Consider the following 27,792-nt stretch of genomic DNA (forward strand, 5'->3'; position numbering starts at 1 on the left):
CTGATTTATGGAAATACTAGCTGGTTCTACCCGGCCTTTCTCGGGTTCACATAAAATATAAATAAATATAAGCCGTTTGACTTTTCGAACTTTTGGAATCATTGTATTCAACATGTTAACAAATATTGCCCTAGTTTGGCCATGTAAAGTTGCAAGTTTTTTGATTTTTTTAAAGTTTTTGTTGGGATTATTTACACAGTTTATCGTTTTCATACTATCCAAAAGCTCTACGACGAGCAGGGACACAACGGGCGAGGTGGTTAAACCAAGTGGAGCGTGATCTGGCGAATGTGGGATGTCCGAGAAACTGGAGAACGGACCGAGTGAGTTTAAAGAATAATGTTCGTTAAGTTATGTCGTGAGATGGAATACCATGAAAATAAAAAAAAATATTAACTAATAGTTATGAATTTTTCTAATAGATAGAGATTCACATTTTAAACCGTCGTTTTTAAGGAAACTTGAATAAGTTAGCCTTAATGTTTTTTTTATCCTTTACATGTGTTATCTGATGAAAATACACTATCTTAAGCATGTAAACACATGCGAACGACCCCTTTTGATGATTATCCCACATTTTAAGATGGATCCGTAGAATGGTTTATTCAAGTTTTATATACATAGAAATTCCTAAAAAGACTTCCGCTGAAACTTTGTTGAAGAATTACTCTGCATATTTCAATTTGATGTGCTTCTGATTTAACTGGAAACTGCTATCTGATGTCTCTGTGATGTCACTTTAAAAATCAACCTTGCAACTGTCTATTTTAGCAATCAGTAGTTGAAAAAACCCGAATTTTCGAATCAACCTGAAATGGTTAATGATTCGCCTTGCTTTTTGATGCTGACTGAACAAAATGTATGGAACAATTAAAGTAATAAATCAATTATGTAAATTATGGAAAGAATTATGTAAATATTTTTAACTGATCCGCAAACCAAAGTACAACTTCATGTTCTATTTATTATTTTATTAGAGACACTTTACCGTCTGTATGGCATTCGTGTCTTAAACTTTATGTTCTGATGTTTACATTTCGATCTTGATGTTTACCGTTTAACAAATTTTTGAAGCTACATTAAGCAAGATTGCATAGTTAGTTATGAGAAAATTTTTATATTGTCACTAACTTTACCGAAGGACGTGTGGAAAACCCTAGCTAGAAGAACTAGACTTGTGAATTCCAACCAATCCATAAATCGATCAGTTCGATTGTGTAACGGCGCCACCACGATTTGCTTGGACTAGCTCAACTGCAAGCTCAACTCGACAGGTCAGTTAGTGTAATGTTGTTTACCCCAATCAAAAATAAAACGATAATCCTCACTGTTCAGTTAGCTAGTGAGGAATATTCCATGAATCAGCAGAAACATTGCATTGCAAAGTATCAGTTGACGGCGTAAATTAACCAATTAAGCTAGCATACCCATCATAAATAGACGGTGTGTTCTGTGCTGTGTGGTGGTATTTTCCCTCCCATCTGTTTTTTACCGTTATTGCTAATTGTGCGAACTCAGCTATGAGGGGAAGGTACTTGTTACAGTTTTTCTTTCAAATTTAATTTCTTTACACGTGAAGCTGTTTTGAAAGTAAAGAAGGTTCGAACTGAGTTATCCGCTCAGAGCTTTAAAGTTTGAAAAACAAACCTCATACTATTTAAAAAAAAAATATGAAACTTGCAAGACTATTATTTTTGAATCGAGTCGAATAATTCCAGTTTGTGGGATTATTTTTAGAATAAAAGGAATAGAGGCATTCTGACACCGAAAAACAATCAATCTATTTGACTGTTTCAAATTGATTTTCCCTTCAAGAGGGGACCCCCTTATTCGCTCTTGAGTGTCAATATGACATTATTAGAAGTTTGGTGGCTTGTAACTTTATTCGGATGCATCCAAATAAAAAAAGTTTTTCGGGAAACCTCAATGAATTTTTGAAATCTTGAATTTTTCCTCATTACTTTTTTTCAAGGACGCTCCCAGGAAAAAACTTCCTAATCGGAACTTCAGTGTCAATTTGACACTCCTCGCTTAAAACCGCTTTTGAAATTGTTTAATTTTTGTAATTTTTTTTTAATATTTTTAATTTTTGTAATTTTTGCAATTTTTGTAATTTTTGCAATTTTTGTAGTTTGTGTAATTTTTGTAGCTTTTGTAATTTTTGTAATTTTTTGTAGTTGTTATTTTGTAAATTTTGTATTTTTTGCACTTTTTTAAATTTTTGCTTTTTTTTTAATTGTTTGTAGTTTTAATAATTTTTGTAATCATTGTAAGTTTTGTTATTTTGTTTTAATTTTTTGTTATTTTTAAATTTTTGTATTTTTTTTAATTTGTTGTAATTTTTTGTAATTTTTGAAACGTTTGTAATTTTGTTATTTTAATAATTTTTGTAAATGTTGTACATTTTTTATTTTTTGTAATTTTCAATTTTTTGTATTTTTTATAATTTTGTAATTCATGTAATTTTTGTGATTGTAATTGTCAGAATTGTTCAAGTCACACCAGATAAACTGGTAAGAAGAGTATTGAAAAGTTGACGTAATTTGGCACATTTTCGCATCTTTAATTTTCAAAAGTACGAAACTCAGAATTTTTGACGAATTTTTAAAGGTAGTTATTTTTCCAACTTTTTGTCAATTTGCAATTTCTCAGATTTTTCGAAAATTTTTACGCAAAATTTTTGCAATAAATATATATCCGAAAGAGAGGCAATTTCATACCGATTCATAGCGCTGCAATACTTTACAAAAATATGATAGTCCCTGAAAGTTATGAAGAAAACAGGAAAAGTAGATCAGTAATTCAAATCTCCCCCACAGTTTTGCTTAGACTACTCTCCAAACCATCATGTGAATATGATTCGCAAACCGAGTATTTGATAAAATCTAAAAATTTTACGATCTATCATTGGCAATGATGCATATCATCCTTAAAAATGTTATCCCTTTTTTGAAGCTTAATAACTTTTTAATCTTAACTCTTATCGAAATGCGGCCTTCAGATGATTTTTTTTCCAAATTAAAACTTTAAGAAAAATCGTATTAAAAAAATCGGTTCAAAGGGATCAAAGTTATTGATGAAAAAATGGTTTTCAATGTTTTTCCCGAACCAAATGTCTCAAAATCCCATAAAAAACTTCAGGCTCGTAGAGCGACCTGTTCCCGTGATCCGATCTGGCCCAAATTTGGCATGGAACCTTGTTTTTTTTTTTTTTGTGATGGTCCTACAGGCCCATTTGGGTCCTTCCTCCACCCCATACGCATCTTTTGAAGAAGGAGGGACAGTTTATCCTTAGGATAATATGTATTGTTTACTTATGTTGTCAATTTCTGTACGACTTGTTCGTCTTACTCCCGCGTATGTCCATCACCGTACAAATTTCTATCTGATGTTCCGTCAGATCTTCATCACTATTGTATGATCCTTTTTAGGATTAGTCCTTGTTTCAAATTGTATGTTTTATGTAATTTATTGTCAGCTTCTTAAAAATATTTAAGTTTGAACTGTCTTTGATGCTCCGTGGTAGGCTGTTATACAGTTTCAGTCCATTGTAGAACACAGATCGTTTGGTCATCTCTTTTTTTGTATTTGGTAGTCTGAAATCTCGGGCTCTCCTTGTATTGTATCCGTGTATGTCAACTCCGTACTGCAGACCGTCCAATAAATAGGATGGTAACATTCCTTTTTTCATTTTGTAGATAAAAATCATACTGTTGTAATCCTCTGCTTTACTGACATCCATTGCAACATATCAAGCATAAGAGCACTAGGAGTATATCGGTTGCATCGTATTACCACTCGCATGATCTTGTTTTGTATTCTTTGCAGCCGCTTTGTCTGCGTGTCCGATGCATGAAGCAATATTGTAGCGCAATAATCAAAGTGTGGCATAATAACAGATTTCACGTAGATAATTTTTGACCAGAAAGTCATATATCTGCTTATCCGACAAAGTATTCCATATTTCATGGCAATCTTCTTAATAGTGTAGTCAATGTGGGCTATAAAATTTAACTTTTCATCTATCTGTACTCCTAAGTATTTAACTTGATGTACTCTTTCGATTGCACAACCATCAATCAACAAGTTTGAACACTCTCCAATTTTGCGGTTGCCAATGATCATCCAGTTGGTTTTATTGAGATTCAGACACAACTTTCTCTGTTTTAGGAAATCTGCAATATTTTTCAAATCAGCATTTGCTTTTTGAATAACAAGCTCTAAGTCATTTCCACTCCAGTAGGAGACTGAATCATCCGCAAATAGCTTAAGACGACCGTACTGTAGGCATTGTTTCATGTCGTTGATGTACAGTATAAATAACAATGGACCCAAGACACTTCCTAGTGGGACACCTAAGTTATTTTCTCTGTATTGCGAGTAAGATGAACCAAATTTTGTTCTTTGCATTCTGTTATCTAAATAATTCTCAAACCAGTTAAGAACCGTATCATTGATACCAACTCTCACTAGTACATCTATCAGCAATAACCGATCAATCGTTTCAAATGCTCTCTTAAAATCCAAAAACACAGCAATTGTGTAGCTACTGTTTTCAATATTGATCTTCCAGTTTCGAAGTATCAAATTTACAGCAGCTTCTGTTGAATGTTGTTTCCTTAATCCAGACTGCTCTGCAATAAGTATTTCTTGGGACTCAATAAAGTTTAAAAACTGTTTTTTTACTGCTAATTCTAGCACTTTTTCTTGGATTTCCAACATATTTATTGGACGGAATAACGTTTCCTCTCGTGCATTTTTCTGTTTTTCTATAGGCACTACAGTTGAACACTTCCACGTATCAGGTACTATCCCTGTTTGAAGACTTTTGTTTATAGCATCTCGTAACGGACTCGCTAGTACAGATAAAGAATCTTTAAAAACTCTTAGAGAAACATTTTCGATACCCGCCGTTGGTTTCATATTGTTCACTATTTCAAAGAACTCTTGGCTATTTATTGGTTCAAAAGTGCGAAAATCTCCGCCATTGTAGGTTAGCTGATTCAAGCAGCCACTAGAGCTTGCTGGAATACTGTCATGAATTTCCATGACACTATCGATAAAGAAGTCATTAAACTTCTCTGCAATTTCATTTTCATCTGTAATTTCAACACCGCTAAACGAGATCGAGTCAGATTTGGCGCCACTCGGATTCATTAGTCGTTTTATCGACTTCCATAATAACTTTCCATTATTTTTGTTTCTCTCTAGCTCTTGTTGAATAGATTGGTTTTTCGCTTCTTTTATTTTACGCGAGTATTCGTTTCTTACAACTTTATAATTACGCCAACTTTATAATTACCTTGTACTAAGCCTAGGATCAGTTTGAGCCTGCAGCGCATAACTTTTTCAAAAGTCTGGTCATTTGGGAACTCTAATGTACATGTGCCAAAAACGAAAGGGAACCGTATTAAAATGTTTGATTCTTGCGTATCAGAACGAAATTTTTTGAGCAAATTGAGCAAAAATCTGCGGTTGTGTTTTGATGAAAAAAAAAAAGTTTTTCTAATTTTAACCCGGATATTGTTTTGAAAATTTTTAAATCAAATTTTGCAAAGTTTTCGAATAAATTATAAATTCTTCGGCCGTAATAAAATAATGTTAAAAAAAACGAGCATGTGTTGGTCAATCGAGAAGAAAAAAATTCCTCATTCGTACATGGGCGAACGTGTAGTAAATTTGTACACTTCTAGTTTAGAACTTTTGGTGGCTAAATTTTTTTTCAAGAGTAGTACTAGTTTATACATTTTAAAATAGAAAATACAATTGAATTATTTAGAATGATTGGTGGAAATTGACCAGACTGAACTGAACACCATCAGCATTTTTTCGTTACACTTGAATTGTGACTATGAGTAACAAATATTCACTGCATCTTGCATCAAACGAAATCTTTTTATCTTCACCAGAATCAATAATCTACATGTCTGGTTGAAGCCCGCCTAAATGCTACTGGTCTTTTGTGTAGTGCTATCCATTTCCAGTCCTCTCGAAGTCAATACTTAGTTTAGTTTTGATTTTTAGTAGACTAAACACTGATAGAGGACCGTAAAAAATTCAATTAACTTAATTTTTAGAGAGTCCAAAATCGAAACTTTGAGTGTTTCAGGAACCACTAAATCATGTCCGGATGAGTTGAATAAGGTCAGTTTTTTTAATTTTGCATGGTACTTTTCCTTTCTGCTCTACTGGAGACTCACAAAATACTATACTATATTATACTATACTATACTATACTATACTATACTATACTATACTATACTATACTATACTATACTATACTATACTATACTATACTATACTATACTATACTATACTATACTATACTATACTATACTATACTATACTATACTATACTATACTATACTATACTATACTATACTATACTATACTATACTATACTATACAAAAAAAAACTATACTATACTATACAAAACATAGTAATACTATTGTAAACCTATAAACTACCAAAATGAAATTCTTGAATTGTGCCATTATCCATCTGTTTCCAAGTACCTCTACACCCATAGAAGAAGTTAAAAAAAATCCAATGCTAATTTAGCAAATCTCTGTGACGAAAATGCGCTGAAAAGCGCCAAAGATGATATGTTTGGAAAAGCACGGCTGGCATAAGGACTTTCGTTCCCAAGCAAAATGATTCATAACCACTACATTCAAGCGAACCTAGAAAACCTTTTTTTGAAACTTTCATCCTATTGGATAATTCATCCCAGAAACAAGAAAATAAAAAAACAGTTTCTTTTCACCCTTATTTGTTTTGTGATGCGATAGGATGGGTCGTGAAAACGTTTTTATTTTGTTTCTTTCGGAATGCAGTTGCGCTCTGAGAGGTTATTGCCGGCGATCGCAAATCCAATCATCCCCGGCCGCGTTCTGTTCTTATGCCAATGATGCTATGTGTTGATAACTCACGATTGGCAAAGAGGCTGAAGTTTGGGTGTACTTTTACTCAAATTGACATTCGATCACTCTCTCGTTTTCTGATTGCTATGATCAATACCATACGTGTCAAAATTCGAATGCCAGTTTTCATCCATTTTTCATGATTTTTAGTAAATTTTAGTTTATTTTTTAATTTGTTTTAGACATATTTAGATTTTTTTTTGTTATTTTATATTCGGTCTTGATATCATATTCGGTAATTTCATTATTTTGAATCTTTTTTTAGGATATATTCTATCATTTCTAGTCTTTTATCAACATTCAAGAACGTAGAAACAAAGTTATGATGTTTGTTAAAATTATAAAGCTCCTGTAAACGCGGAAAGTATTAGAGGAGAAGCGGGCTATATGCGCCTATTAAGCAGGGTAGTATATTACATCGAAAATTTGTTTAAATACTATATACATATGAGTAGACATCTGCTTTCTATAAATTGGAGTAATTTTTATTTTGAAATTCCCTTCAGTTTTTGAGAAATCGATTTTATTATAACTGTTGTTCAAATTGTGTGGGCTCAATGCGCCTTATTTCTGTTTTTGGTAATTTTTCTATATAATTTCATTGGAAATGCCTGAAACTGATAACTTTCATACGACAAAGCTGAAGTTTTATAAAAATCTATTTCTTTTACAATTTTATAGAACAAAACAAAAGTTAGGGTTGCCATATTATGGGGGCAGTTCATCCATAAGAAAAACTTTATCAAATCTGTTTTGAGATCTTCAATTCTTTCTTAAGATGTTGATTAGAGCTTGGATTCAAAGTTTTAATAATAAAAATCATATATTTATTCTATTTAAGCTGTTATTTAGTATAGAGGATTTTACAAACATGTTGGGGGCATAGAAAAACACTCTCTTATTCCACTTTCTAATTTTTATAAAACCATCATTAAAGCTTAAATTTGTTTTACTTTTAAAGTTCATTTGAATAAGAAACAAAATCACCCAAGTTTTTGTTTTGAGCTTCAAAATATAGTCAAATAAGTCAAAATATTAATCAAAAGGTATCAAAACCTTGTATGAATTTTTATTAGTGAATTCATAAAATTCTTTCGTATCACCCTCAAAATGCATTGATAAGATATGTTGTCTTGTCAGCCACTTGCCAGCGCATTTAACCCGATAGGCCCATTGAGGCACACTTCCCCCTTGGTAGATAATGTTGCCAAAATAGATCTAGGTATGCAAATACTAAGGATTATTGCTCTCAGGCCCGTTTTGGATAAAATTTGACAAGTGACCGTTAATTATACGTTGGAAAACTATTCGAAAGATAGAACACACCTCATCGATTTCTTCCGCAACCGAAAATGCTTGGTGTTATTTAATCGATTTTACTACAAAAATACGCCCAGAAAAAGCTAACGACGGACGACGCGAACGAAGAGAAAATTATGTGTGTATAAAAATAAAACCTAATGAAAAGTTCAAGGTTATATTCTCTCCTCTCACTGCTCGACTCGTCGTTGTTGGTTGTCGTCAACATGTTCGGGGTTCGAAGTGTTCAACGACGGCAGAGTCCCAGCCCAGCTCAGCCCCAGTCGATCCACTCAACATTCCACTCCCGCCCCACATCATCCCAACAATAATGGGGGGCACCAAAACACAACAAAAAAACCGACAAAAATGAACAACATGAAGACGACGATGAGTGGCGACGAGCAGCTCGTGCGAACCTGTTCCTTCTCCTCCTTCTCCAATGACCCGGCCGGAATCCCGTGCCTCATCATCCCAACTGCCAGCAGCCAACAACGGCCAACAGTTTCAACAATTCTTCCTCTTCGTCGTCGTCGTCGCCTTCTCTCTCTCGCTGGCTTGTGTTGTTGACCACTACTTCATCCACCGCGACTGCCAGCCAGCCACCATCATCATTGTTCGACGGGGCGGCTGGGATACTAAACTTAAACACAATTGCTGTTGTGCAGCTACCTAGAGAGACCGGCCAGGCCAGCCGTTTAGTCCGTCCCGAGTCCGTTGCCATCCCAATAATGGCAGTGTACCTGCATAAGTATGTATGTTGAGTGGCCCCAAAGGTGCCCGACATAAAGACATACTGAGCAAGAGCAGCGAGCCACTCGGAAGAAGAGCGATCCAACGAGACCAAACTGCCGGACGATGGACCATTCATTAATTTAATTTTTATCCGCTCACTATTTTCGATTCAACCTGTTCTGCATGTTTCGCTTTGTATATAGATAGGTAGAACATGAGTAGAGGAACACGTACAACACATACTAAGCGGTTCCTCGATTCCACCTGATGATGCTTGCCGTCTTGTCGTCTTGCGAATGCCCCACGACTCGCTATGTACTCAGCGGGAGCTCCCCTTCCATTCCGAGAACAAGACACAACTTTCAACGTTGTTTCCATCGGCACTTGTCGTCGCTTCCCCCTCGCCGAGTCGCTTGTTTTGGACCAACTTTCTTTCACCCTCAACTCAACCACCAAAATAGCTCTCATTAAGGTTCACCCCCAACCCACACACCAGCACCGGGTAGGGTGCTGATGAGAGAGGGGGGTGTCGGGGTGCGAGTAAACTACAGCAACACGCCTCGACGCGTTTCCCAGTCATCATCATCTGTTTACCAAATTGTACTCAGTGGGATTAGGCGTTTTGTTTTTTCCTCTTTCTTGTCCGTTGTCTGCTTGATTTTACCACCCACCACCTTACCTACCCTACTTGTTTGTGGTATAAATAATAATGGTCACCCCATCACCATCATCATCAACGAAATGGCTAAAATGTCGATGTCTAAAAATATCTGCATTCGGATCGTGGTGCACACACATTCCTGGCATAGTTTATTTTTTCTTGTCGTACACCGTCAAACGATGGGGAATCATGCAATACAGGTTACGGGTTATAAGCAGAGTTACACGCAGAAATCTATAGATATTAATTTAGTCAACTTCTTCTTCTTCTAGTTATTACCAGCATAGCCAAACATTTGAGCATTCTGGAAAATTCATTTCTTTCCATTCTTTCAAGACTTGCGTCCTTCATTTTTCTTTTCAACGCCAAACTCTGTTTACCTTGCCAAATGCTTCATAGAGGTTTTTGAAAAATAATGCAATGTAAACGTCTAATAAAAAGGTTGGTTGTCATCAAGAGAATACGTTTTTTCAACTATTTGGATCCGTGCGTTTTTAGATGGTAGGGGCAGGGTTAAAGCTGTGTTGATACTGGGACCTTTTGCCACCGAAACTTCTGAAGCCGATTTGGCTCTTGCCATCTTTCCGGTGTACAAAAATTTTCCCGAGATTTTTCATTTGCTACAGTGCAATTACAATTATGTTCTCCTCATCGGATTCAACCAGCTGGATTAAATCTTCGAATAATCTTAACTGTTTTCTTGCCTCTGCCTGCAAACACATTTTCACGGAGCGAAATCTTTGACGACCTTGCAAAGCAACGCCTACTTCAACTTCTCCAGTTAAATTGGGCGTCGAATAGAACATAAATATAGTAGGTATTTACTCATAATATCTACTAGAAGTACTAGAAATGTAGGCAAGGAAATAGAAACTAGAAAATCGGAATTAAAACGTAAAATATAACAGCTAAGGGGGCCCCTTGAAATAATATCTCGAATAGTTTCTTCTAGAGTGAGTGTTGCAGATTTTTTTTCCGCATTCATGAAGGCTGAGCAAATTAGGATAATTAATTTTCCAAAACTTGGTATAATCTTTGCATATGATTTGGAATTAAAAAATTAAATCCGTAAAAATCTAGGCAGAATTGAGTGATTATTCGAAAAAAAAACAAGAATGAAAGTTTAGCTCAACATGATTTATCAGTTTTTTCCTGTGTATGAATCCAGCTGAATGTGGACTTGTTTTTACAATATAATGAATATGGCTTTACTTTGAAAACCCGTGTATACCCGAAAAAATCTGGAAAATCTTGAATGTCTTCCCACAAGAATTAAACATCACGTTCTCTTATCTATTGAATAAAGAATATATTTTAGGAGTTCCCAGCGAATGAAGCATTAAGTTTTGAATATTTTTTAAGTTGATTTTTTTTTTGAATATTTAAGTTGAAATATTTTTTGTATGTATGTATGTATGTATGGTTCCCCCATCGGTAGCAAGGTCCAGCCTATGTCTGTGTGGCTTGGCCTTCGAATTGCTTTTCAGGCTTCCACGGCCGATGGTTCGTCGAGGGAAGTCATCCAACCTTCAGAGACCTACAATGGTTGGCAATCCACTCCGCTTGCAATAGTCTCTTCAGATTAACCCCAGATGCATTCCCTCTGAAAATTATAATTATTCATACAATGAAATACATCTTACCTGTCGGAAACTTATGGGATTCGAACCCAAAAGTTTTTCTTGCCGATACCGGGAATAACACCCAGCACGCCTGGGTTACCAGACTCGCGCCAGGCTATCCACTAGACCACATCAGCGCCACATATTTAAGTTGAAATATTTTTTCAACTATAAAAAATTTTAGGAATTTTAAGGCGACTGGAATTACTTGTTATCAGCTTTGTCGAGATATGAGTACCTTATTATCAGTTTTTAAATGAAGACTTGAAGCACAGCATAGGTGAAACAAGCAAAAAAAATCTCCCATTTTAATTAAGTTCGAATGTATTGCACAATTGTAAATTTAAGTTTAAACTTAAACTATCACTCAGAGAAATCTTGGCGTTTGAACCAAAAAAGAATTGATTTTAATTCAAAAAAATGTTCTATTGAAACAAACTCTTTTATTTGATACAATGTATTATGAGATTTATTCTAAAGAAAAATTTTTGAAACATAGGGAAAGAGCGCAGTAAGCTTCGCTCGGGACCGGACGTGTTTTTCAACTGGTGTGTTGTTCTCTGGATTTTGTTCTTGGCTATGGAAAATATTGCAGAGCTTCCAAAATCAATTTTTCATCTATTTGGCGAAATTTTGAAGAATGGTGTTTAGTGAAAGTGTGGCATGGATAGTGAAGAAATCAGAAGATTGAGTTATTCGAAGGAATTCCTCTAATTAACACAAAAGCTCGGCAGGAAGGACTAGGATAACCGAACGGGAATTTGGATGTTAGATCGAGAATTTATAATTGTGGATTCCACATGTTCCGGAACACTCTCACAATGGATGAAAAGCTAAGTATTTGAATGTTGACAATACAAATCGTTTTAAAAATATGTAAATTAGACAAACATGAGTTTTTTGCCTAAAAAATTTAAACTCAAAAATGAATTTTAAGAAATTCTATGGATTTTCACGGCTATTATTATCAATTTTATTAAACTGGTGTTGATGAGTTAGCGGAATTGTTTGTTTAAAAGTCGAATGTTAGAGATGTTATGCAAAAAGTGCTGTTATTCAAGGAACAAACGGTAATTTCAACACTGGATTGTTGAACGAAACAGAAAAGTGCGATGCATGGGACACTTGAAATGTGAAAAAACGTTAGTGTGCATAACATTTATAGGTTTAATTCAAGGAAGACGAACATAAGATGTTTGGTGATAGTTTTCTCTATTAGATCAGTATCTGATCTGATTCAAATCGTGGGATGAATACCTAATGGAAGTGTTTGTTATCTGATGCGAATTTTGTTTCTTGCATTATTCTTAATTTCCATCTGCCATTTCGATTGCAAATGAATCTTCGTGAAATGAGAATTATGTATGAAAGTGATAAAAGAATCTATAAAAATTCAAAATGGGAAACAAAGGTAAATAGTAGCGATCGCCGGTATTGAGAGGTTTTTTTTTCTCATATCTATAGTGATGCCATACTGCAGTCTGGCAATGCTAAGCTTGCTGTGACCGTATCAGTTACCGTAGGATTCAAAATTCAATAGTTTACATTTATTATCACATTTCACATTTCATCTGACTGAATAGTCTACATGAAAGATTAATTCTAAGTTTAACGGGAACATTACAAATATAATTCACTAAAATGTATAATTTTCTATCGAGACAATCAGATTTCTAAGTTGTGGTAAATTTATTATTCAAGATCTAAAACAATTAGTTGTAATGTCAAATTCGTAAAGTTCCAAAAACCTGTTGAAGATCCGACTCATGCTTCTTATTGGGTCATGTTGTCCGTAATTAGTTCATCGGAAGTCGATTTGAAGGAAATCTCGTTGCCCTAATATTCTTGCCGGAACGTTGATATTAAAGGAGCTGAGTAATTCCGGGCAGTCGATAGTGCCTGTGAAGATCTTGTTTACAAGTAAAGCTCGTACTGTGACTCTTCTCTCCAAAAGAGTGTCTAGACCAAGCAATCTGCAACGTTCGCTGTAGTCAGTGAGCTCCTGGGGATGGTTCCACGGCAGGAATCTGAGTGCGTATTTCACAAATCTCGATTGAACAGCTTCAAGTCTTTTGGACCAAACCATCGTATAAGGAGACCAAACTTCTGAGACATCCTCTAGTAATGAGCGCACTAGGGAACAGTATAAGGATCGAAGGCAGTAAGGGTCTCGAAACTCTTTTGATACTCTTTTGAGGAATCCGAGGTTGCGATTTGCTCTGGAGATTATATGAGAATAGTGATCGCGAAAGGTCAATTTCGAGTCTAGAAGCACTCCAAGGTCCTTAGAAGCAACCACATTATCGATTTGTGTGTTACAAATATGATAAGCAAACTGTATCGGATCGACTCTTCGGCTGAACGATATAATAGCGCATTTGTTAACACTAACGCAGAGACAGTTTGTTTCACACCATTTGATGAATTTATCGATGAAAGTTTGTAAAGTGAAACAGTCAGCATCAGATATGATTATAACGAAAACTTTCATATCATATGCGTAATAGTGTATAATGGTTAAAGAATTTTCTTTAATTATTGTATTGTTAAATTTTGAACTCTATGTAGAAAAACCTCATTTCCATCCCTTGAAGGAAGAATCGTAAGGCCCAACCAAGGTTGCCGAAAAAAATTCTATGTTTTTGAGAAAAAAAATTCTGTTTTTCTGTGATTTAACCCAAAAATTCTGTGATGGTTTTCTGTGATGCTATTTTCTATAATTTCATTGAAAATTCATGACAAATTGGGTCTTTATAACATTTTAGTAGGGAAAAATCAATTAACATTACCAATCTCATCATTCTATTCTAATTCAAAGTAAGAAATCTTAATTTTATAGTGGCCAAAAAAAATTATAGTATTGGAAATGAATTCAAAATTCTAAAATTCTGTGAAATCTGTGAATATTTCAAAATTCTGTGTTCTGTGACACAGATTCTGTGATGAAAATTTGCTCAAAATTCTGTGAAATTACAGATTTTTCTGTGATTTCGGCAACCTTGGGCTCAACACCAAGGAGCATAGAAATATCTTAGCATCTATGCTCCCAACGAATAAATATCAAATGAACATGGGAACGTATGGTACTGTTGTCCACGTTTCTTCCTCCCCTGGTTCCAGTCGTCTCTGCGTCCAATACTGCACAGTGGGCCCGGCCTTGATAAGATGGATAGTAAATGTATTTTTACCATTCACCGGGATGCTGACAAGATCTGGCTGTGTATGTATCATAAGCATAAGCAAAGAAAAATTTTTGAAACAAAGGATTTATTCTTTGATTTAAAAAAAATACTTTGAATCAAAAAATTGGTTTTAATTTCAAAGGTTAAAAATTCTTTGAAATAAAGGGAAACAGATAAGAAAAAAAGGATTTTTTAATTGTCCCAGAATCAAAGTAATTTTCCTTTGTTTGGCTGCTAAACAAAGGAACATTCCTTTGTCCTAAAAAACTTTTTCGCTGCCTGTACTTTTATTTGTGAGGAATTTATAATTCATGTTTAGGGGAGATGGGGGCATAATGGCCACCTTAAGGAAAACGGTTATTTAACCATAGAAAATAGCTATAATATGGAGGTTACATTATTGTTTCGTGTTCAGACACTTGAAAAGCCTATTCCCTAACGGGCTGAAATGTGAAAAAGTAGATGAAAACGTTAAAAAATGCATTTTAAAAAATTTTGCCAAAAGCTTAAAACCAGCCACTGTGGAGGCATAATGAGAACCCCCCCTGAGGCAGTATGAGCACCATTAATCAGAGCAAGATGTGCGTTTTTGCCGGGGAATCTAGCAGCGAATTCAATTCGATGAAGTCAGGTGAGTCGTAGATTCATCAAACAAAGCAATAACAAAATGATCTAGGTCTGTTTGTAGAATACAAACAATTCACGCACGCTCATACATTAAGTGCTTTGTTCGGAGGATGATGCTACTAGCCGTATAATGTACCTAACAATAAAAAAATCGATCATGAATTGTGAATGGAAAAAAATCACCTCGAACAGAAATCTAACTCTAGTCTTTTGATTACCTCTCCGACACCTTACCAATAGGCTAAATTGTCGGATGAAAACTAGTCAAGGTGTGGCGCTATAAATCAATTTTAATTCGCTGCTAGATTCTACGGCAGAAAATGCTCATTATGCCTCGATAATATGGTGCTCTATATGCCCCTAGTCAACAAATTTAAGTAAAAACGTGTTTTAAAATTGATAATAGTGAAAAATCAAAAAATTTATGATGGTAAAAATTAAGAAACAATGTGTACATCATGTTGCAGTGCGTACATTATAGATCAAGGTTATTTTAAGATCATAAGAGCTTATTTCGTGGTGCTCAAAGATTATAATATTTTCGTAACTTGAGAACCACGCTAGTTTTTTTTAAATATCTCTGTAAAGATGATAAGGAGATTCCTTTTTTTGTGAAAAATTAATACTATAGGAAGTACGAAACAAATCCTTATGACAATTTATTTAAGAAAATACGCACTTTCGTAGAAAAGCGTAGTTCTCATTATGCCTCGGGTGCTCGTTATGCCCTCATCTCCCCTACCTATTTTTTTTTTATTTACAACTAGTTTATTAACGGCCTTTTACTTTTACAAAGTTTTAATGTGAGGAGAGTATTCGTGTCACTAGTTAGTAGGGAAGGGTTTACCTAAATTGATTTAAATGATTTAATTTCCGGTAAAATATCATAGCAAACGCCGGGAATTGTTGAAATTTAAAAAAAACTTGAAGAGAAACATTGAAAATCAATGGGAAATAAATTTATAAAATCGGACAATCTAGAATGCTCACTTTATAAGCATAAGTATGAGTATGAATTATGCAAAATTTTTGTTAGCTTTATGATCATTATTGAAATTTGCGAAAATCAATTAAAAAAAATCTTTAGTTGCTTAAATTGGTTCAATCGCCCATACTGAGATTCTTTGTTGAATTTTCATTTCAATTTCTATCTTAGATTAGAAATTCAAATTGATACTTTTCCAACTGAAGTTTCCTTCTATTGATTCTGATTTACTGCAAGGAATATTTCAATAAGGTAGTGCCGAGAGCCATATTGGATTTTTTTTTGACGCCACAAAAACGATTGTATCGAAAATTTATATGAGAATGGCAGAAATTTCAAAGAAAACATGTTTTAGAACGAAAAGGAGTTAAAATTTTATATTGATAGTGTTGTAAGGCCTCTATTTCACTATATGTTATGAAGTGTTTTGGTCCTTTGAAGATTTCATTATGTTTTATTATGTTTTTTTTTTCTAATTTTATTAATGAACGCAATGTCACCTTGAATCTAAAACGCGCAAAAATGAAGAAAAAATCAGCTTTTAAAAGGTCTAGCTGGTAGTTATTGAGTGTACAACTGATTGTCAAGATTTTTATCCAACCGGTTTACCATATACAATTCTTATGTATAACAATTAACCTCAATTAATGATTGTTAACTCAGTTTACTAAAATGCTGCGGCATCCATAAATTACGTAACGCAAAAATGCACTTTTTTGACCCCCCCCCCGTATGTCACAAATCGTAACGCTTCGACGTACCACCCTATGAAAATTACGTAACGCTGATAATTACCCCCCCCCCCCCATCTTCTCATGTGTTTAAATGCTTTTCGAAGGTAAAAAAGATTTTAACATACAATTTTTAAACGATCTTCAAAACGGAATTAATATCTATCCAAATCGCTTCTTAGTACTCGTTGATGATAACTCTATGATAAAATAATTTAATTGCCTCATTACGAGGGACTCTGTGCATCTTAACTGATCATCTACAGTGTTTACTTTATTTTGTTCAAGGAGCATAACTTATTATGCAAGCGAAATATACTCCACTTAGTAATATTCGTCGGAATAATCAAAACCGCATTTTTTAAATCAATTGAAAAAAAATAGTTAAATTTCCGTCTTAAGGTTGAATTGAGTTGTTAGGGGTAAATGTACTTAATATTCGGTTTTCCAATGGTTATTTCACGGATATTCAATACACATTTTAAGGAGTCTATCTCAGAATCTTTAATGAGGAAAGATTACAAACCAGTTTCAATCATATTGAAGCTTAAAAATTTTAAGCTGATATTGGTTTGCTTATCATTCTGAAAAAATGCATGACATCAAAATAGCTACGATTAAACTGAATTTAAAAAAAAATCTTTACGTAACGATGAGCATACCTCCCCCCCTCCCCTATGTCACAATTCGTCACGCTCGAGCATACTCCCTCCCCCCCTAGGAGCGTTACGTAATTTATGGATGCCCCCTTAATGAAATTTTTGTTTTGATTACTTTTGTAATGAGGAGCTTTAACTGCACTGTCTCGAACATTTTCATTGAAAACTTTGAACTAATTTTAAAGATTTGCAAATTTGAGTGGGGAAAATTCACACTTTTTTTTCGAATCTCGATGGTCTATTTCATAGAAAAATTATTCGAAAATACAACTTTTTTGTACCGAAAGTGGGAAATTTCCAGCAGGTTCTTCGAATTATCAACGAAAAAGGCAAGTTTCCTAGTAAATTAGCAGATTTTTCGTGATTGTGACTTCACAGTCTGTACCAATACTAGAGTAGGGCTGGCTTGGCACTACCTTCTTGTGTTGTATTTTAAATTTCATGATTTTCTAAATTTTAGGCACTCGAGATCTTTGTTGAAACTTCTGAGCTCATCTGTTTTTTTTAATGATTGCTTATGAGGTATGTGTTTTGAACATCTGGCCGAACTAAGACTGAACTAAGCGCCATGATAAAATATAGAAACAACAGAAATTGAATCTCGTGTAATCCATACCTTGAACAAAAAAGCGCATCTGATTGACTGCAGCCTGAAGACGATTCCGATTTATAAATTTAAAAAATTTCGTCGATTGATGAAAATATTTTCACACAAAGTTCAAGTGTCTCGAAAAAATGCTGATGGCGTTCAGTTCGGTCTGGTCGAATCCCGACCATCTAATCTACATTCTGATTTTATGTTTTCAAAATTATTTTTTGTCACCTTTAGAATAACTATTTGACAAATTTCTCTGTTTCCAATATATTTGATGTGACATTTAGAATCCGCATCACATTTTTAAAATTTCCACACATTATATAAAAACGATTTTTTTGATTTTATGAATATGAAATAAAAAATAAAAAAATATTTTAAATTCATCCATGTTCTCAAGCGTACAAACTGCCAGAAGTGGCAGCTAGTACCTATGCTTTAAATGCTAAAACCGCCAAGCTGCAGAAAAAGTACTACGTATGCCATGATCGAAATTCGATCTCATGACCTCTGGCTTAGAAGACATACGCTCTATTCTCTAAATCAAGGCCGCTGGCTTTTAATGAATAATTTGAATGGCTATTTTTAAAATCTATAACTGCTGTTCTGCCTGAACTTGAACCTGAATTTAAACAAAACAGAGTGAGATAGCTAAGAAACAGGAAGAACATAGAAACCAAAATTTGTGCACTACTGGCGTAAACTTTCTTACTAAGAGACCTTTTTTCAAATCCCGGGCACTTTAAAAGACTTTTTTCTATTTCCTGGAGTCTATTTTTTGAAAACAAAAAATCCACAATTTTCTATTTGAATGTTGTTTTGAATATCCCCCTTTGGTGATTTTTGAATGTCAAAAAAAAACGAAACTTTGAGCACCCCTAAATCAAGTCCGATTGAGTTGAAATTTGGCACAGGTGAGTTTTCTGGGCCAATCTACAAAATGTATTTTGTTGGTTAGCGAAGTCTGACATGACCTGTTTGGCTACCACCCTTAACTATATAAAGAAACTCGAAAACCTCTGAACCGATTAGCATGAAACTTAGCAGGTGCGTGCTTCTGAGGTCGGGAAAGGTTCCTATAATGGTTTGAGACCCCTCCTTCAAATAAAAGAAATATGTTTGGATAGGACTAATGAAGAAAGTGGACTCTAATTTGGTATACAGAGGTTTTTGAGTAGATCAAACATTTATAGTTTGAGACTCCTTCCTTCTTTCAGTAAAGAGATTGAAAGGGGAGAAGTGGGCTCCCATAAAGATTAAAAAAAACTCGAGAATTAGTCGAGAAAAACGATACAAATTTGGCGTGAGGGGTTGTTCGGATGTGGGAAAAACTTCTATGATGGTTTTAGACCTCTCCCTACTTCCATTCCGCCTATACAATGTTTTTTTTTAACGAACACAAACATATAAAGGATTCTAATGAAACTCGATGTTTCCTCGAAAAAAATCGATTTACTAAACTCTAAGCGTCGTACATCTTTCGAGCATATGATGGCTAGCATCTTACAAATACTAAAACCACCAACCCACAGAGTGTACTATGTATGCCGTGACCGGGATTCGATCTCATGACCGTTGGCTTAGAAGACTTGAATGCTAACCTCTAGCCCAGAGGCGGCGGCATAACTCGAAAACTAATCAAGCGAAAGGAATCAGATTTGGCATTCCCAAGATGGTTTTAGGCCTTTCCCACCTTCCATTGGGGAAACTTTATGCATAACTGAAGAAATAATCGATCAAATAGGACTTAATTTGGTATGGGATATTTTGATTAGGAAAAAGACTCTATGGTTGTTTGAAACCCTCCCTGATCCAGTGAGGAGGTATAGGACCACCATACAATATTTTTTTAAGATCTGGAGAATGAATCAGTCAAAAGACACGATTTTGGTATGGAATTCTGGTTTTTTTTCGCTTCCCAATGTGTTGACCCGCGATTACGTGGTTATTGTTATTGTTTGTTCGAAGTTCTTTCTGTCAGCATAGCATAGCATCACTTTACCTTCATTTGGCAAGTGCAAGTGCATTACTTTGTTCACCAAACCATCGACTACCAGAGCCATACACAAACGATGACTTTTATGCTGACTGAGGCGTATCGGTTTATTCCTCATAAGTACTCTATACAGTAGCTGTCTACATACGGTTAAATAGTTATGTTAGAGGGAGATATTGGTAAGTAGCTAAGCTACAGTAAGCGGAAAGGTTAAATCGATTATCGACGGTAGCACTTGACATGACCCACCGAGCGATACAGACGTATCTAGCTACTAGCCTACAGTTCAAGATCCATCGACCGTGAACTCTCCTTCTTCCAGGCACTGGCTGGCTGCTACTACTTTCTGTACTGCAACATGATCATGGATTTTGCCGACGAACTTTTTTTTTTTTGTTTTGCTTGGGCTTTTCTAGTTTTTGAATTCGTTTTACTATTGCTGCAACCTGCTCATAAATTAAAGCTTCTAGGAAACTTCAATTTCCATGCGTTTAAAGCTGAATCGGGCTGGTTGTTTGAAATCTGTAGAAAATATAAAAGCTCCCTGAACTATATGCGGTCTCATGTAAACGATTTGCGAAGGGATACCGATTACGGCTTTTGGGACATTTCCTCCGTTTGTATCGATGAAGAATCTTTACTTGATGATAGGTCTTTTTACTACTTAAATTCTTACTGAAATACTCTTTTAAACACTCCACGTGTTTGTTTGTAATTTTCATGGATTGCCTGGATACAAATGAGAGTTCTTGAGTTTTGATAGTTTGGCTTGAGTGTCAGGCTCATATACGCCATGTGTCAGAACGTTCAAATTGAAATATCAAGGATTGCCTTGATGTAATATTCCTCTCCGTGATAATTTTTAGGAATTCTTTTTTTTGTAATTTTAATTTTTAATTCTAAAAATCATACATAAAAGTTATAAGATTAGTAAGACAAAACTATTTTTTTATTTAAAATTATAATACCTACCAAAGAATGCTGCAAATTTCTTCTTTTACAAGTTCTGAGAACTTTATTTTGGAAATTGTAGTGTCGAAAAATAAACTTTCCTCTAAAATCGAGTCTGTGGAACCTTTACCCGCAATTTGAAGGACTCAGAACCCCGCAGACATAACGCAATTCGGACCATCTCACTGACACGTTTTCGGAATTTTAAACGCGAATTTAAAAAAAAGTTCTTCTAAGGTAAAGAATAATTCTTGAGATACCTTTAAAAAACTTGGGCGAAATACGGATTGCGAAAGACATGCCGGGATTTGTTCCGGATTCTGCTGTCGATGCTACTGCTGGTTCGGTTCGCCAGTCGTTTGAGCAAACAGAAAATTCCCATTTGAGTTTCGGTTCGACATCGACTGCAGCTGGCCGCTTGACATGGACTGGAATCGGCTTGACCGTTCTCCTCCCATTTGAGATCTTAATGAATTCGTTACGGAGCCGCAGATTTCTTCGTCGCGTATTTTGACGTGATGAGAATAAGATGTTTGTTACTTTACTGTCTGATACTTACTGAAGTTTCACCACACGTGATTCTTTGCAATTTGGATTTTTCATGGATTGCCTAGATATAATTTGGAATATCAAAGATTGTCTTGATTTTCAGGTACATTCCAAAGTTATGATTGAAAAAAGCTTTTTTGATTAATACCTGTGTCGATACTTATTTACAATTTCCGCAGTAGAAATATTGAATAGTTAGAGTTTTTATGATTAGTAGAATGCTGTACAACATTTTTTACCTACTGGTTTATCAATTTGCTTAGTTCTTTATCAACTAGTTAATCATCATTATAACCTGACAATAATTTTTTTTTCTTTTCCTTCCAGCTACAACGAATCTACCCGGAACGGTTTGCTTTCGTCATCGAGAACGAAATATGCCGATCCTCCCCCGTCACCGCAAAGTGGACCGGTAAACCTGGCCGTCAGTCCTAATCTGCCAAATTCTCACAGTGCTGCCCAGTTGAGTCACCTCAGCCACGAGTATCATGAGCGGACACTACAGGCGGCCCACGCGGCCCAAGCTCGTGCCGCCCATGCCCACGCTCAGCAACAGCAACAACAGCAGCAGCAAAGGCACCAAGAGCAGCAACAGAAAGAAGCGGTCGCTGCGGCTGCCGCGGCTGCTGCTGCCTCCGATATTGGAAAGCTCTATTCGCCAACCAATTCTCGGTTAGCGTTCTTTCCAAGCTCCCTGGATACTAGCTCATATCCCGGTCTCAACTATGGGATGTATCCGTTTGGGTAAGTTCACCATTGTCAATGTACATTGATTGATCTTTAAAGCTGAGATTTTGATTTAATTGCAGATATTCGCCAGCGCATCTCGATACCCGAATGCTCGGTCGACCCACGTACTTACCGGGACAGCGCGATCCGTACACACCTACTTCCTTCCTTACTCCTGCCAGCTTCGCCTCAGCGGAGAGTGCAAAATCCAAGCTTTATCCGCCGGTTTCCTTATCACATTTGAATGGCCACAGCGGCCTTAAACCTACCTCTCTTCAACAATTACCTCAAGACAACAAGTTGCATCCAGAAGACCGAAGCCCTACGATGCCGCCATCTTCTAGCGCAACGTCCTTGATCTCCGCTTACAGCGATCGAGATCGGCCCAGCTACCACCTGAACGGGCTAACGGGATTAGCCGATCATCCACTGCCCAGCAAGTACCAAAGCAGCAGCAGTCACGGCGCAGTGGCGCCATCTTCCGATAAGGATCCCCCAATAAAGCTCGAACACAAGCAACAGCAACATCATTCTAGTCATCATACTCAGCAGCACCCTCCTCCGGGATCGGTTCCGGTTTCTATTGGCGGCTCTAGCGGCGGCCACCATCATCAGCATCATCATCAATTCACTCCGCCATCGCCGTTGTCCGGGTCTGCATCGCTGCCACCACAATCTCTTCCACCGCCATCATCATCATCGTCTTCCAGTCAACAGCAGCAGCAGCGACATCGCTCGATGCCGTCACACCCACATTCCCTTGCACCACACCTGCATTCGACAATGACGTCGGATGGAGGGGGGCCGCCCCTGATGATGTCCTCCCTGGATAACGAGTTCAAGGTGCCGTCCGGTAAGGAGGGTTCGCTCAAACATCGTATACTAACGCGACCTGCCAGCGATCGGGGCGACACCCGCCGGCGTTCGCCTCCCATGAAGAGTACCACCATTTTTAGGTAAGCGATGGGTCGGACTTGGCCGGCATCGTGATTGATTCAATTGAAAATGAGATATGCTCAAAATAGTGTTGAGAGATTGCATTGCCTGCTATGGGAACTTTTTTTTATTTTCTGAGCCAATCACTGGGTCGTAGGTTTCTAAGACCCTGCAAAGCTGTCCCAGAAACGAACCTTCTAGAAGCTTGTGGTGTGTTTTTCTAATAATTTACATTACTTTCCAGACCATTCGAGAACGGTTCGGTAACCAACTTCAGCAAGGGGGCGCTTATTCAGTTGGCCGGCGAGTGCAAACGCGTCGAGGACGTCCGAACCGAGGATCTAGTACAAACGGCCGAGAAGTCGCCGGACCTGCGGCTGGCGGAATCAACGACCGTCAAAATTACGCCACGTAACCACATTGTGATAATCACGTTCAGCTACGATAACAATCGATCGAGGGTAAGATTTCGTACTATTTATTTTCTGAGTATTTACCCATTGTTAATTTACCGTATTTTTGCAGGTCGATATCGAAGCTACAATCGAGCATCCATTTTTCGTATACGGACAAGGCTGGGCCTCGTGTAATCCGGAAAAGTCGATGCAACAGTTTGGCTTGCGGTGCCAGAAGCTACAAGTGGGCGATATTTGTCTCTCTTTAATTCCGCGTGAAAAAGCCCCCAAGATGAACCATTCCTCTTCCACATCTTCCGCGACCTCAATGTACCTAACGTCGTCGTCTACATCGCAAGTGCCATCGGTGGCCAGCAGTCAGCAACAGCAACTCTATCTGTCGTCGGCCCAATCACAGCATCCGTTGCTAAACGTGCCACCACCAGCCGGAAGTAGCCAATCGGCGGTGCTACAACATCAACACCAGCAACGGTTGTACTACAATATGCAGCAGAATACCGTCCCAATGACGACCGATCATCACCAGTCGTCACGAACTAGCAGGGAAATCAAATCTGGTGAACCGGGTAGCAGCCCTCAGCATCAGTATCTACCTCAAAATCTCTCACGGAAAGCTTCCTCCCACGTGCCGTCCTCAACATCTGCAACCACACCCTCAAATCCTTCCACCGGTTCTGGCGGTTCTTCCTCTCAACAACCCTACGGTAGTTTTCCTCCAGTACCTCATCCCGTCTTCTCGATGCCATTTTCTGCAGCTCATCTGAGCAAACCGCATGATCCGACATCTGGGTCACACCACCCCCTTTATCCACCACCCAAACCATCGCCCGATCAATCACACCATGTGATGGGTGCGTCTCCACGATCCTCCGCAGAGAACAACTCCAACGAACAACCGGTGCCAATGGTTGTCGATAAGCACCACCACCACTCGCACCATTCCTCGTCGTCATCCTCGTCGACTTCATCGTCATCCGGCGTGGGCTCGCTATCGTCTTCGTCATCCTCATCTTCGTCCAGCAAATCCGGCAGCTGCACCAGCACCTCGTCGTTGTCCCCGTTGAAACCACCCGGTGAACGAGGCAACGATCTGACGATCCTGGACGACGTAGACGAAGATTGCGTTATCGATGCGTCCGTGTCCCGCAAACGGCGCTGGTCTGCACCGGACTCTTGTGATGAAGAAACGAAGGACAGTAAACTCCAGACGACGACGACGAACTCGACGCAACCGCCACCGATCAAAATTCCTCAAATTATCTAGACTTTTTCGAAAAGGTCCAAACTTCTTGCTTGAAATCATTAGGAAGGGCGTTAGTGTGTTAAGTAGTTGAAAGCAGGCAGCTTGCACTGTAGACTAATTTGAAAGCGAGAATCAATAATTGTACAAAAAAATCCAACCAAATCTTTCACCATTTGGCAGCACTATCTGGTGCAATAAATGTGTCTCCTAAGTTTTCCCCCAAAATGAACTGGACTCATTTTTCGAGTTTTATCGATAAAACTCAAGTTCAAATATAATTGATTGATTGTATAAGACATTTTTTCGATTCGTTTCAGCAAAAACAATTGAATCGTTTGTTTCATTTGCGAAAATAAGTGGAGGAAATAGAATTATGATTTTATTGTTTAAGAAACACAAACGTACGCGCGCTCGCATGTTTCTAGTTTGTTGAAATATAATCGATCATGATTAATGAAGTTTTTAAGCTTTGGTATGACTGTGATGCTTGCAGATTGTCGAGGACAACGATATCGATTTAATTTTGTTTATGAATTTCTTAAGTAGACCAAACGTTCTGGTTTTAGGAAGTCTGCCAACAGAGAAATCAACATTCGATTTTTTAACTATTCTGGAAAACAATTCTATTCTGAATAAAAAACTTAAATTTAGAAATACACATCTCAACCACGAGAAAATAAAGAATTTCAAAACTCGAATGTTAGACATACATGCTTTAGAACTATTATATTTTGAATTTAAACTTCAAAAGTGAATTATATTTTTATAGGTTAAAAAAAATCAGTAACATTAAGTTTAAAAGTGCAATTCACAAAATTGATTTTTTTAAATTTTTAGTTATTTTTGTATTTTTCTCTTTTTTCTACCATCTTCACAGTCAAATTTCGGAAAATTTTCAAAACCAAACTTCTCTGTTAACCTTTTTCCAATTGTTTCTACAATCGAATTATCTACAGTGCAAGCAAAGGAAAGACCCCCATTTTGTGATGAATTTTGTTTGTCAGAGGAAGAACAAAAAAAAACTTGGATTGAAATAACATTTCAAAAAACAATTAAATAAATAAAATAAACAAAAGCTCACGTATTTATTGTGTAATATTGGATGATAGATGTTTTCTAAAAACATACGAAACAAATATTTTCGAAGGCATTCAATAAAATGAGAAGTAAATTAGTAGATAAATATAGAAAATGAGAGAAAAACAAAAAAAGTTTTAAAACTGAAAGTATATTTGAACTAAAAAGCTATAAAACAAAATGCTATCGATGTGATTCAGAAACTGGAAAGTATTGATTGGAATCAAATAAAATTTGTTGTTGATCCTTGATAAAACAAAAAAAGAATTACTACACACTGAAACAAAGGCAGATATTAACCTATTGTGTATATATATACAAAAATATAGATATATTTACTTTCCCTAGAATACGGCAGAAAACACATAAATGCTTCAGGAATAGGATTTCAATGGATAAATTGCCATTTTCAAGCAAACATAACATAACAAAAAAAAACTGTAAATTAGGATATCAGGCGTAGTTAGTTAGAACTTAGAAAAAAGAATGATGAAAACAGAAAACAAAAACAGCCGCACATTATTGTAGTTGAACAAAATATTTGACAGAAAAAAAAATGCTGATAATTCAAGGTTTCGAAAAATGGCACTTCAGCCGGAATTCTAATGTGTGTGTCTTGCTAAAATTGTACTACCATTTTTTCTCGGTTACTTTCGATTGTGATCGTCGGTATCGTCGTAATAAACAATGGAGGTTGATGTAGCTAAGTCAGTCGAGGTTGAACTAATACAAAAAATATATAGAAAGCAAAAACCCTTTAACTCTGATAAACCCAAAAAAGAAGAAAATCCACACACACACATTACAGGCAACAAAAACAAAAAGTCTACGGAAGGTTCAAACAAAAACTGATTATTTGATCATACAAAAGTAAGAAAAGTTCTCGGGGCATTTAAAACATACACTTATTTTAATAGTCAGAAACATTTATCGTACCACAGCAGCTGCAAATGGCGGAATACTGGGCATGTGTGTTAAACCATGCGCACATTTCCCATATAGAGATATTTTGTTGCATCTAGTAAAAAAGAGAGAAAGAAAAAAAAAAACAAAGATAACTCAAAGTCGTTAAAAATATGTGCCTTTTTGAAGACAAAACAAAGTTTTTTTGATTTTGTTTCTCAACCAGAGAAGAGTGAATCGCATGATTATGTACCTATCCTCAAAAACTTTCCGCTGGAAAGAGGCCGATATTATGAGAGGATATAAATGAAATAAATATGCCTTTTTAACGAAAGAAAGAAAACATAAAGCTATAGATATCAACAGATGCATATAAAAAAACGAATCAAACCAGTAGCCCATTCATATTTGAAAGAACAAGTATCTCAACCAGAAATCATCTTAGTACATCTCTCAGACAGAAAAAAATGAGACACACAACGCAAACAGGATAAGAAAACAAAAATCAGTAGATTGATACGCGCTTGCGCAAGAAATTTGTGCTCCCCTGTCGTTGTAAGTAAAGAGTTGCAAATTTGGTTGCAAGTGCTGGTAGCTTAAAGTGGAACTAAACTACCACATATTATGTAAAATAACTAGAACACTGTGTTTTGTTTTCCAATAAAAATGATAGACCTCAAACTAAGAAGAAATAAATGAAGAAAAAAATAAACAACTAAACAAATGTAGTACTCATTAAACATGAGAAGAAAGAAACAAATTAACAGTGCTTATCGAAAACATGAATACCTACCTAAATACCTAAATAATAGTTCCGAAGACTTGATCAAACAAAAAAGAAAATTTGATGCACAAACCGCATAAACTGTTGCAGTGTTTAAACAGAAGAAAAAAATCAGCTGTACTGTTGTGAATTTATGTCAATCATAAAAGCGAAAAAATAAATATCACCATGCTAATGGAAATATGTAA

At 36.3% G+C, this 27,792-nt stretch overlaps 1 protein-coding gene across 3 annotated transcripts in view; it reads left to right on the forward strand.

The window, feature by feature from the left end:
- LOC129747619 (ataxin-1) overlaps positions 1-27,792 on the forward strand; it is a 151,581-nt gene extending 123,789 nt beyond the window's left edge. For all 3 annotated transcript variants that reach the window (XM_055741913.1, XM_055741920.1, XM_055741929.1), the window contains 4 exons: positions 21,844-22,260; positions 22,326-23,201; positions 23,426-23,642; positions 23,707-27,792. In XM_055741913.1, the coding sequence (XP_055597888.1) occupies positions 21,844-22,260; positions 22,326-23,201; positions 23,426-23,642; positions 23,707-24,861 (2,665 nt within the window). In that variant the 3' untranslated portion in view covers positions 24,862-27,792. The remainder of the gene's footprint in view (positions 1-21,843; positions 22,261-22,325; positions 23,202-23,425; positions 23,643-23,706) is intronic.

Source organism: Uranotaenia lowii, chromosome 1 (assembly GCF_029784155.1).
Source record: "Uranotaenia lowii strain MFRU-FL chromosome 1, ASM2978415v1, whole genome shotgun sequence".
Classification (NCBI taxonomy): domain Eukaryota; kingdom Metazoa; phylum Arthropoda; class Insecta; order Diptera; family Culicidae; genus Uranotaenia; species Uranotaenia lowii.